This window comes from Alligator sinensis, unplaced genomic scaffold (assembly GCF_000455745.1).
Source record: "Alligator sinensis unplaced genomic scaffold, ASM45574v1 scaffold1181_1, whole genome shotgun sequence".
NCBI classification, from domain to species: domain Eukaryota; kingdom Metazoa; phylum Chordata; order Crocodylia; family Alligatoridae; genus Alligator; species Alligator sinensis.
The window spans coordinates 293,507-305,433 of NW_005842945.1; the positions used below are offsets into that span (position 1 = coordinate 293,507).

At 49.7% G+C, this 11,927-nt stretch overlaps 1 protein-coding gene across 1 annotated transcript in view; it reads right to left on the minus strand.

Moving 5' to 3' along the window:
- The window catches only part of LOC102381511 (RNA-binding Raly-like protein), a 29,486-nt gene that overhangs the window by 7,866 nt on the left and 9,693 nt on the right, over positions 1 to 11,927 (minus strand). The window contains exons 2-4 of the mRNA XM_025192557.1: positions 3,859 to 3,909; positions 1,868 to 2,016; positions 858 to 971 (exon numbers count right to left, since the gene is read on the minus strand). Coding sequence (XP_025048342.1) covers positions 858 to 971; positions 1,868 to 2,016; positions 3,859 to 3,909 — 314 coding nt within the window. The remainder of the gene's footprint in view (positions 1 to 857; positions 972 to 1,867; positions 2,017 to 3,858; positions 3,910 to 11,927) is intronic.

An 11,927-nucleotide genomic window follows, 5' to 3' on the forward strand; every position in this document is an offset into this window, starting at 1 on the left:
CCCAACAAGGATGGAGCACTGCACTGTTCATTGGGCCTTGGCCTTAATTAGAGAGGCACCAAGGGGTCTGAGCCACCGCAGAGGTCCTGCTGATCCTGATCCTGGACCCAGGGGTACCTGATCCTTTAGAATCAGGTCAAGCAATCTCACTGCCTGGACATTGCATTTGTGGTCTTATGTCAGCTTGTGCTCAGGAACATGTGCTGTGTGTTTATACCTGCCTGGTGTGTGCGCTCACATTTGCTGATGCATTCTAGCTTTCTAGATATCAGTGCAGTTGGAGCTGCACTGTTACCATGAAAGTCACTTAATGTGCCTGTGAGCAATGTGGACACCTCTTTAAATCATGCATATGGCACAAGCCATCTGCCAAATCCTGTTGATTTCTCAATTAAAGGCACTATCTTAAACCAATTTAAGCATGTGGGGTAGCTTGGGCCCTAACAGCCTGGCTCAGCTGTTCACACCACATTAAGGTATGTGACCTTGTTACTTCATGAGGTGCCCTCAGCCTGTGCCTAGCTGTTCCTACCTCATTGAGGCTTGTTATTTAGTTATTCAGAGCACAAACATGCAGTAGATCAATCAAACCAATTTCCTGTGTCAGTGCTGTGCAGCAGTCTGTGTAATGGCTGAAGCAGAAGACAGCCTCAGGATTAGCTGATCATTGCACAGCAGATCATTTCCCAGCTACCAAAAACACCTGCTATATGTGGCTTAGAATTTAGATGGAATCAGACCTGCCTCTCCCACAAGTGCTAGGATCATATGTGTAGACTACACTCCTTTGAAAGCAAAAGCTTTCCCTTCCCCCTCCCCTTCCCCTCTGTGTTTGACTCCATCCACTTTTCCCTTACCTGTCAGCCGCTCTCGTCTCTGGTCCATCCGGTCCAGACTCTCCAGCAAACTGTCCACCTGGGCTTTGATCTGACTCAGCTCTCCCTTAATGGAATGAAGCTCTTCAGCTCGCACTGCAAAAGGCAGATGGCAGGGCAGGGAGAGAAGATATTCGATTCCTTGCTTCCCCCCTGCAGAACTGTGAAGGGGGTCCTACACCTGGCTGAGAAGCTGACCTCAGAGCTAGTCTTCAGGCCATTCTGCAGGCCACAGACATAAATGGTTGAGCTCCTCCAAGCCACAAGCAGCTCCCTCCCCACAAGCTTGACCCGATGTGTGTTCCCTAATCTAAATGCAGAGCAGTTGGGCCAAACTTTCCAAAAAGGATGAATTACTTTTGCCACCCCATGGCCCCCTTCCCAATGCTGCCCATCCACTGAAAGGGATCTGATTTCCTGAGCTTCAAGGCCTTTTTAAGTTCCCTCAACAAGAGCTCTCCAAATCACTCATTTTGGCTGGTCCCAGCCTCAGGGCCTGGCTTACATGGGCACCTTGCACTTGCCACTGCTGTGCCTGCCAAGAGCCTGTGTGTGGTCACAGGCCTGTTCGTACAAACAGATAGCCCAGAAGAACTTTTCTAGTACACTTTTTGAAGGCTGCTTTTGAAAATTTGGCCTATATAACAGAGTTCAAGGTTGAGTTGTTTCTCTGTTGGGGCTGAGGGTTCTTAGTAGCAGGCTCCTTCATAAGCAGAACAGGCTCCTTTCAAGCAGCTCTGAACAAATGCTACTTGAGAGACATGCACATACAAATTAGAAAGCTCCATCTGAGACATGCAAACACTATGCTCCCTCTGAGATGCCTCCTTTGTGCCTCTCCCCTCCCTCCCTTCCTCTCCACGACACACTTCTTTCTTTGCAAACTAATAATCATCTTTCACTATTGCCATGACACTCCAAGCATCTTCTAGAAGTAGTCAGATTGACCGCCCAAACTCTGAACCTTCCTATCCCAACCATGTAGCACTTACATTTTGTCCGACCCACTGCTGAGTTACTGCTGCTTCTTGGCCCAGTGTGGGGGTTCAGGCTGCTTTTCCCTCCTGTCCCCAAGTGAGTTCTCCTGGCCTTGACAGGAATGCGATTAATAAGTGGGGGGATCTTCTGGTACTCATACACTCTAGGAGGGAAAACAAACCACACCAGCATGAGAACAGAGGTAAAACAGAACCCCTAGCATGGTCTTCTACAAAATGACACAGAGACTGTACATTGTGACACAGAGGGTCTTTAGTGTCCACTAAGAAAATGGAACTGTGGGTTCAAACCCCACTTCTAATACCATGTGGAGTGAGTCAAGACACATCATGCTCCATATGCTTAAGAAAATAATGTCCTCTTACTCAGAGGTCCTTCCTATGCTGTAGCCTGGTCCACTGCTAGAGGATGCACTCCATGACTTCAGTATTTTTGCACAAGGGCTGTTAGAAACTGGTGGCAGCATCCTCCTTGCTAGGGTGCAGAAACATGGCCAGAGCTTGCTGTCCCATGCTCACCTTTATTCCCTGTCTGTCCATGTCTTCTCCTTCCAACCAGAAGTATCACCCCTTCCCCCTGGCTGCTGAGAGAACAAGGGGCTGCTATCTGCTGGGAATCAGGAGGGCTGATTGCCTGAGAATGCAAACCAGCACACTCTTGAGGGGATCTGGGGCCTGAAGTCTGATGTGTGCCTGCCTCAGTGGAGGAGATGGGCACACTCCAGGCCCTGTTCTTCCTTACTAAGACCATTCATTTCTTGCAATGGCCTAAAGCAAATGTTTCAAAAACAAGCCAATCCCAGAACAGACTTTAACCCGCAGAAGTCCTGCTGGTAGGAGGGGTAAATGTGAGGGCCCCAGGCTGCTCTCTGAAGCATTTGGCACTACGCTTATAGTTGAGAGGTTTGTGACACAGAATGGGGGAAGCAGTTGCTCCTTTAAAAGTAGAGCTACCAGCTCTTTAACCTCCTTGAATTGCACTGGGAGTCACACAATGAAGATATGCACATTGCATTCAGGCTGCCCAGTGAATTTCAATGCACAGCAATGGACTTTCACTGAAGATGACAAAGTCCCAACAGACACTGACAGAGGGCACAATCTGGACTCTGTGGTTATTAACTGCTGGTGCCTTTTGCAGCTAATCAACCAACTGGTATAAAACAGAGGCATAATAATGAGATTGGGGACCATATCCCACATGGCTACAATTCAGGACAGCTCTGCTTTTCTTCAGAGGAGACAACCCAGTAACCATCTCCAATCAGGACACCTCAGAGAGGGGCTTTCTTACAAGTGCTGATCACTGACTTCCAGATTAGTTTCTCTCCTGTGCTGGACTCTTCCTGAAAGGAGTGTGTTCACACAGATGTCTTTGCCACCACCACACCCTCCAACCGCCACCCCCCCCAGGCTGGACAGAGACCACAAGGCTCCTTGAGGGCTGGATCTGGACACAGCAGCAGTGGCAGCAAGCAGTGGCAGCAGATGTGAAGTTAAATGCAGCCATTGATCACCAAGAAGGCTCCAGGCCCCAGATTTTGGTAGTAGCCCCCTCCCCCCATTACTGATCCTTCTGGGAGCTTGCAGGCCACATAACATGGCTGTGTATTTGACACCCCCAGGTAGCACATGCTTCCACTGAAGATTTCACTGGGGCCTGTGTACTGGGGTCTGGTGGATGTCACACCCATGCTCCCACTGTAAGGCTGGTGCTTGGAGCTGCCCAGCCCACGCTCCGTAGCAGGTTGAAGTATAGACATGCTAAGTTAGGAGGCTACAGCAACTCTTGGCTGACATGGCTCAATTGTGAGTCTGGTCAGTGAAGGGATGAGCACCTATGTCATGGAGCTGGGGTGGGGGAAAGGGAGCTCCTACACATGCAGCTGCGTACAGTAAATGGCTACAATAAACAATAAATAGTTTTGAAGAACTGGGAGATAGCTTGTGCTCTTGTGCCCCTCCTCCCTGCCTCCCTTACTCACCGGTAAGGGAAATCATCTCTGTAGAGATCATAGTCCAGGTCACAGTTACTGCTGCAGAAGGGAGAGAAGAGAGTAAAGATGTATACAGCAGTTCACACACATTGTCAGACAGGGCAAGGACCCAGGCATCACCTGCATCCACTGTGCCAATGTCACAGCTGTGCCACCCAGCAACAGTGCCCCAACCCCATCCAGGGAGGAGGGGAGACAGAAATACCCACTTAGTATTTGAGATTCCTCTGCTTTTATAGTGTGACAATCATACTGAGGGGCACTCCTGGGTTATGGGGAGCACTGGCAATGAGGTCAACTGCAGATTACTGTGGTATTGAGAACTGTTTGAGCCTGCAGGGAAGATTAGTGCAGATGGTGTATTGTGATTATAGAAGACACAGTACCTCTGGACTATGGGAAGACTAATTCTGAGGTGAGGCCTCTGAACAGTGGAGGAGGCTAGCATAAAGTCTAGCTCCAGATTCTCTGAAGTTTTAGATCAGGAAGATGTCTAGGCCCCAGCAGGGAGTTTATTACTCAGTGTGTCTGTAGTGGAGTAGGGAGTTGAGCATCAGGATGCAGAGATGAGCCTGCTCTATCAGTCAGAGCAGGCCCCACTATCTGGGAATCTGCAGTTATAGCTTTCTGATGTTAAATTTCACGGTTTCTGGTTTTGTGCACACACTGTCTGCTCTTTCAGCTCCAAATTAAGAAGCGATCTGTCAGCGAGAGCACCTCCAATGCAGGAAGCCGACATGCCTGTAATAAATCATGTGCCGTGAACCAGGAGCCGGGGGGGCGGGGAGAAGGGTATAATAAAATATTCTGTAAAAGCTCATTTTGCTGGTTCAGCTCTTGCAGAAGCAGTGACTGGTAGATTAATACTAATGTGAAGTTTTGCTCTGGCGTGTCACCAGATTGCTAAAGCTCCCCCTCCCTCCCTCCCCCCCCGTGACAGCAGCAGGAACAGGGCACAGAAGCCACAGTCCTGAGCAAGACTGTCTGGGCTCCAGCTTTCCTGTTAGAATCAGCAGAAGTGCCTGTGATGCTCATGAAGGGATCAGTGTTCAGTCTCTGTGAGGAAGGACCGCCCTGTGGCTCAGGCAGAGGGCTAGGAGTCAGGACAGCTGAGTTCTGGACAGCCCTGGAATTGCTTTGTGAGTTTTGAGGAGTGACTTCCCTTCTCTGTGCCTCAGCTTCCTTCTTTATAAGAGAGCTAAGGAGTCTCAGCTAGCACTATGAATCGGTTCTAAGATTTAGTTCATACACATTTTGAAAGCACTTGGTGGTCCTGGGATACAGAGAGGTAGGATCTGAGGTGACACCACATCTCCAAAGCCTGGAGGGCCAGATGTGAGAATGCAGAAAGCATCCAGCTGTGTATAGGGTACACATCATCAGCAGACTAAAAGCTGGGGCAGCACATACTCTACTCCCCCACAGCTAGCAACTGCAAATAGGCAAAGTGTTTGCTGGGCCAGGTATTCCTGATGATGAGTCATTGCTTAGTTCAAAGAAGTGCAGACCAACTGACTCTGAGCTAGTCTGTTCAGAAGGAGTCACCCACATCAGCAACCATCCTGTCTTGGGCCATCATCTCCAGCTATCCAAGCACTAGGCAGGTGCAACAAGGTGGTGAGGGTGACTGAATTCTGACCCTGTGCCCCATCATGATGGCTATGATTAGATCTATCCAGGATATTAAAAAGCACCTAGCCAGGGCCTGCCATAAACTGCAAGTGCGAACCTAACTGATGCTTAGGAACACAGTGCCATCTCCCCTCTGAGACTTCAAGTCAAGGTCCTGACCAATTGTCATTAAAATCTCATAATATTTTCAACAAAGTGGTGGCATCCTGGCCAAATTCCAAGCAGAGGAATTACATTCTGCTGACCTAAAATTCCCCTGGAGTTTCAATTAAACACACTATTGATTTTCACTTCTACTTTGCCTGGGTACTAGAATGCTTTCAGCAGCGCATGCCCAGGACACATGGCACAGGCCTCTAGACCTTCTGTTCCTGTATCCTTTTGTTCTGATATTGGCCAGGAGGTTTCAGAGGAAGGTGTAAGGCCTCCTAACACAGGAGAAACTCAGGAGAATCTTAGATCACAGAGCGAAAACCCTTCCTGACTCCAGCCAGCTGCAGCAAGATTGCTAGACCTTGCTCTGTACCCCAGTCAGTGTAACCTCAGACACCACCCTTACCCAGTGGGGCAAGTGGCACTGTGTTAGCACAGCCCTCCCTCACCACACTGCTGCTGACAGCCGTGCACAACAGGCCCCATAGCCCCAAATTCTGTGACAGGCTGTGCTCCCTGCTCACCCTGCCTCCAAATTCCCTGGCTCAACAGAAGCCCTATAAGCCTGAATTGTACTGAGGTATGTGTCTCAGTCATAGTCATTGGCAGGGAGTTCCCCAAGTTATTGACAGGCTGCCTTAAAACAAACGTCAGTTTAAATCTCTTGTCTTTGAATCGCAGCAAGTGTCTCTTTGTGAGAAACATGACCAGGACCACAGCCGAATTATGCATAGGCAAACTAGGCACATATCTAGGGCCCTAAATGAAGAAGGGGTCTAGTTGTACATATTTTACATATTATAATTATTGAGTGAAAAAAATTAATATAAGAATTTCATCTTCAGCTGGGGTCCCTGAGTTTGTTTGCCTTGGGCCCACTAGAGGGTTAATCTGGCCCTGACCAGAACTCCAGGCTCAATCTCCCATGGAGAAATGAGAGGTAAATGTACTTGTCTTGCAAGTACAGAAATTCCTGACAAAAGCCTTCCATGCCCCTGCTATATTCTCTTAGCATCCCACTATTAACAAGAGGCTGGCTGGTCATCTTAACTCAGTGTATTTAGCAGTAGACCAGGGGGGTTTGAGCTGGTCATACCTGGTATGTTCAGCAGCAGGTAGATTGCAGCTACCATGCAAGTACTTGAATTGTGCAGGCACTCTAAATGAAATATTCCACATCACAGCAGGCACATACCTGGGATGTTCTGCAGCATCTGTAATGCCCAAAGCACACACAAGGTGCACTGTCTTTGGATGTACGTGGCTAACAGAAACACTTCACCTGGATGCACATGGAATACTCCACCTTCCATCTGGATACCCTCAGGACCTTCTGCATCAGTTGAGTGAATTAGAAAAGGCAAAGGGTGGCAGTGTGGGGGAAGCCTGGGGTAGCCAAGTGGGGTGTCTTCACATGATGTGAACAAGCTGAAGGCTTGCGGGGGCAGAGGGGAGGGGTGCATTCAGAGAATCCTCTTAGGCCGACGCTGATGAGCTCTTATGTTCCCACCTGTCTTGACTGGCTGCATTTTCAGCACAATTTAGAATTCTGCTAATGGAGCCTGGCAGTGCGTACAGCAAGGCGGGGGAGACGTGGGAGCCACATTCCCTTCCTCATGCTTAGAATAGATACAGAATAATTGAAATTTTTCACTTGTACGCCCTCCTGAAAGCCCCTCACTCCCCCACCCACCAACTACTTTAGCTTACCCATTGATGCTGAAGAAAAAGGCCTTTAATGAATTCCAGCTATGCCTGGGCAAATTGTAGCTTTTTGGCTTATATTGCTGAGCATGGCAGGGTGACTGGTGGCAAATCAGATATACATGCCTTGCCACTGAAACATATATATGCCTTGCCACATCCCACCAGCACTGTGTAGCAGTTCCTGCCAGATGGCAGGGTGGCTTTGTGGGCTCATAGGACTCTGGGGATCTGGGTTTAATCCCCATCTTTGCCACAGAATCCTCATGTGACCTTGGGCAAGCCATTCAATGTCACTGTGGCTTAGTTCTGCATCTGTGAAATGGAGACAATGATCCTTCTCTTACCTGCTTGGTTTATTGTGTTATACCTATCACAGTGTCACAAGTGAGCTGGGTTCTATATATATATGCACATGCGTGCACACGAGACTGCTTCTTCCCCCCCCACAAGAACCTACAGCCTATAAATGAGGAGGAAGTCAAGGCTTAGGGAAAGGAAGCAATTTGACCAGGGTCAGCCAATAGGTCAGGGGCAGAGTCAGAAACAGAAACAAGGACTCCTGAGTCCCTGTCTAGCCCGTGCCCGCATGCACTACGTCACAACATGTAGAAGGAGTCTGCTCAGCCTCTGAGACTGACTCATTCTGCAATGCCAGTTAGCTTGCTGTACTCAGCTTCCTCAGCCTTAAACTAGGCATCAGCCACAGAGAGGTAGCATGAGTGACTTCAGGGAATTTTTCTCTAATTTCTCTGTATCAGGTACACACCCTTTCCCTGGGGACCTGGGAAGCAGCTTTAAAAGCGGGAAGGAACATTTCAGCCTTTCATTTTATATATGGCCAAAATCCCATGTGGATACTTAGGATCCTTCTGTGAGGTCACCTACTGATTGATGCATTATAGCAAGTGACCACCTCAGAACACTGGGCTCATCCTGCTTAATTATAGCCCAGAAGACACATGTAGATGTGGGCTTTAGTGCACAGTAGCCTATTTTACTGCGCATTAAAGCATCACATAAAAAACTGCAAATACACTAATGCACAGTAAAATAGGCTACTGCGCATTAATCGTCACAAAAAAAGTGCGCTTTTGCTACTGTGCATTAGAGCAGCTTAATGCACATTTATTTAGCACCTCACATTGGAGGTACTAAATTTAGTGCGCATTAGGAAAAGCTCATTAATGCACGTGTAGACTTACCCAGCGTGTTGGTAAAAGCAGCCTCTGCTCTCCTACTGCTATAGGGTGTGCCATCTCTACAATCGTTGAGGGACTACTGAAGGAGTCGCAACATGGAGTTCTGGGAGCAGGGCACAATATTGCATGGGACTTACCTCCCCTCTCCCTATGTATTATACCTATACATGCAATTTCCGGGGCGGGGGGGGTTGGGTAAGGACATACTTTAGGTCACATGCTTCTGGAGACAATAAGAGCTGGAATGCCCTGGCCAGGAAGAATACTGGAACCCATGAAGGCAAGCATTCTAAAATAAGATACATGACATTCCATTTCCACGTGCCCCCATAGTGTAGCTGGGAAATGAAAACAATGGCTGTAAACTCAGTCAGGGATCTGAGAGGCCTTCACTTCAGAGGCTGCAAAACCACATGCCTCAGGGACGATGAGTCAAGGGCATTCTGTCCCTGCTCCTGATTGCCATTAGAAAATGGAGCTGTTCGTTTCTCACTGCTTCTTTTCACTCTCAAGGCCCTTCATGGCCTATCCCCAGCCTGCCTATCATCTCTTATATCAACTCCTGCCTCTGGTCAGCCCATGATGCTATCCTCCACTGCCTACTTATTAAGATGCCAAAGAGATCCTTTATAACTTTCTCTTATGCTGCCCTTCTCTCTGGGAGGCCATCCCTCCTAAGATCTGCACAGCTACCCCACTGTCCTCCTTCAAATCTCTCCTTACAGCTCTCCTTTGCTTTGATGTCTATGAAGAACTTGGTTATGGTTGGGGTGCTGAGGTCCTGAGCCTACTGCCTCCTCCTGGCCGTCATTGCCTCACTGCTTCCTTTTACTTCTCTATCTGTCTATCTGTTTCCACCTATTGTCCCCTGTCACAGACTGTCATCTCTTTAGGGTAAGGACTATCTTTCTGTTCTGTTTACACCTATCACAGTGGCATCCTGGTGCATGACTGGACTCATAGACAAAAACACCACCACCACCACTACAATTGTACTCATACTTCTAGAACTGAATTCCAAACAGCAGTTCCAAGCACTTCCAGCAGAGGCAGGAAACACATGTTCACTACAATCTGTGAGGGAAATTTCCCAAAAGAGGGAAATATTTTAACCAGAACCAGGTCAGATCCAAACACTAGTGAGTTCACTGGACCCAGATCCAAACTCCCCTGTATCTAGAATGGACCAACACCAAGCCCCAGGTGTGGCAACCCCAAGTCCTGAGGCCATATGGACAAGGCACTCCAATTCCAGGATTAATGAAAGGTGGCAAGCAGGAAAGTCCACACAGTGCCAGTGACCAGGGGTTCTTCAGCTCATTCATTCTGCAGACCACAGCATAAAAGAAGGGTCCTCTTCCCACATGGATGCACCTCCTCCTAGCTCCAGTTCTCTCCTGCTGAGCAGACTCCTGCCACAGATGGAAGGACCCTCTCGCATCCTCACCCCAACTCCCAGAACATCTTGTGAAATCCACCATGGGCCAATGAAGACAAGCAAGTATGAAGGAGTGGGAAGATCTCTCCCAGATGCATAGTCACAATTCTGCACTAAGTGTTGACATGTGAACCCTGATGCTCCTTCTAATCTACTCCTCCTTGTCCACCAAGACCCAAGTAAAAGCCAGGTACTGCCAGCCACAGATGTGCTTGGAAGGAGCACCAAACCCATAGGACCATTTCAGGATGGTGTCTCTGAGCTGCAGCCCAACTGAGCACAATGGGGTAACATAGCACTAGTGGGATATATGGGCATGAAAAAGGTGAGAGATATCAGACCAAGACAATGTGGGAGAGCAAGCCAGGATGGAGACTCAGCCTAGCTGGTGCTGACTCCTTTCATCCCAAAGTGCTTTGGGAATGGAAGATGGAGGAATGCCTGTGCCTATGTAACAGGGGGCCTTCTCAGGGCCGATTTCCCAGTGGCCCGCCCACCTGTTTCTGGGCTAACCACCCGCCTTCTCGCCCACCATGCCTCGCTGTTAATTAATTAAGTGATGTTGCTTAAGCGGGAGGCTGCCCATTTCTTGCCCCGATGCCAGGGGGTGCTATCTGTGGCTCTGTTCCTCCCCTATGCCGCAGCCCAAGCCTTGCAGATGGCATCCAGATGTTATCCATATCACTGACCCTGCACTAGGCCCCAGAATCCTACCAGTTGGACCCCACTTAGATCCCTCCATTCAGGCAGCCTATTCTGCCTTCATTCCCGGCTGCTTATCTCCCTGAACTGCTTCCCCCTTATAGGTGTGGTCCCCCCAGGACCTTTGGCTCTACTAGCCCTGGCCCACCTCCAGGCCAGCCGGAACCCCAGGCCCTCGGCTCTTGGGCGTCCCTCGTGGTGGGCCCCCGGCCCTTCGACACTTCCAGTCCTGGCCCCAGCTTGGACCAGTCAGGGGATGTCAAGACAGGTTAAGAGTCTATGGCCCAACTCTCTCTGGGGTCCACCTTCTAGACCCTACAAAGGGGGTAAGTCACCCAGTTGTGGGGGCTAGGGGTTAAGGTGCCCCAACCCACCTTTCACCGGGGTGGTAACTGGCCTGGCATTTCCTGGGGGCTCCCACCCACTCCCAGCAGGGTGCAGTTCTGGTCATGCCCAGGACCAGAAGCCTCCTGACCATCCCCTACAGCTCCTCCCTTACCTCCAGTTGATACCAGCAGCCCTACAGCCAGGCAAAGTTGTTGCCTGGCCCCCAGCACCAAAATGCCCTGTTTATATGGGCAGCCCTGAATCTAAAATGGTTGCCCTCAACAGGCACCTGCCAGCTGCTGTCTCCTGGCCCTTAAAGTGTCAGGCACAAACAATACCCTGCCACACCCTGGCACAGAGATGTGTGGGAGGAGAAAAAGGGCACACCCTGATTTTCATAGTTGGTAGGGTCAGAAAGGACCTGAGCAGATCATCAAGTCTGCCTCCCTGCCATGGCAGGAAAGAGTACTGGGGTCAAACGACCCCGGCAAGGTGTTCATCCAGGCTCCTTTTAAAGACCCCCAGGGTAGGAGCCAGCACCACTTCTCTTGGAAGTTGGTTCCAGATTCTAGCCACCCTGACAGTGGAGCAGCGCCTCCTGATATCTAGCCTGAATCTACTCTCTGCTAGCTTGTGACCGTTATTTCTTGTCACTCCTGGTAGTGCTCGGGGGAACAGGAACTCTCCCAATGCCTGCTGGTCCCCCGCCGACTAGTTTGGAGGCTGAACAGGTTCAGGTCCCTTAGCCTCTCCTCGTAGGGCCTGCCCTGCTGCCACCTGATCATGCGGGTGGGCCCTCCTCTGAACCCTCTCAATGCTGTCCACATCCCTCCTGAAGTGCGGCGCCCAGAACTGGACACAGTACTCCAACTGCGGCCTGACCAGTGTCACATAGAGGG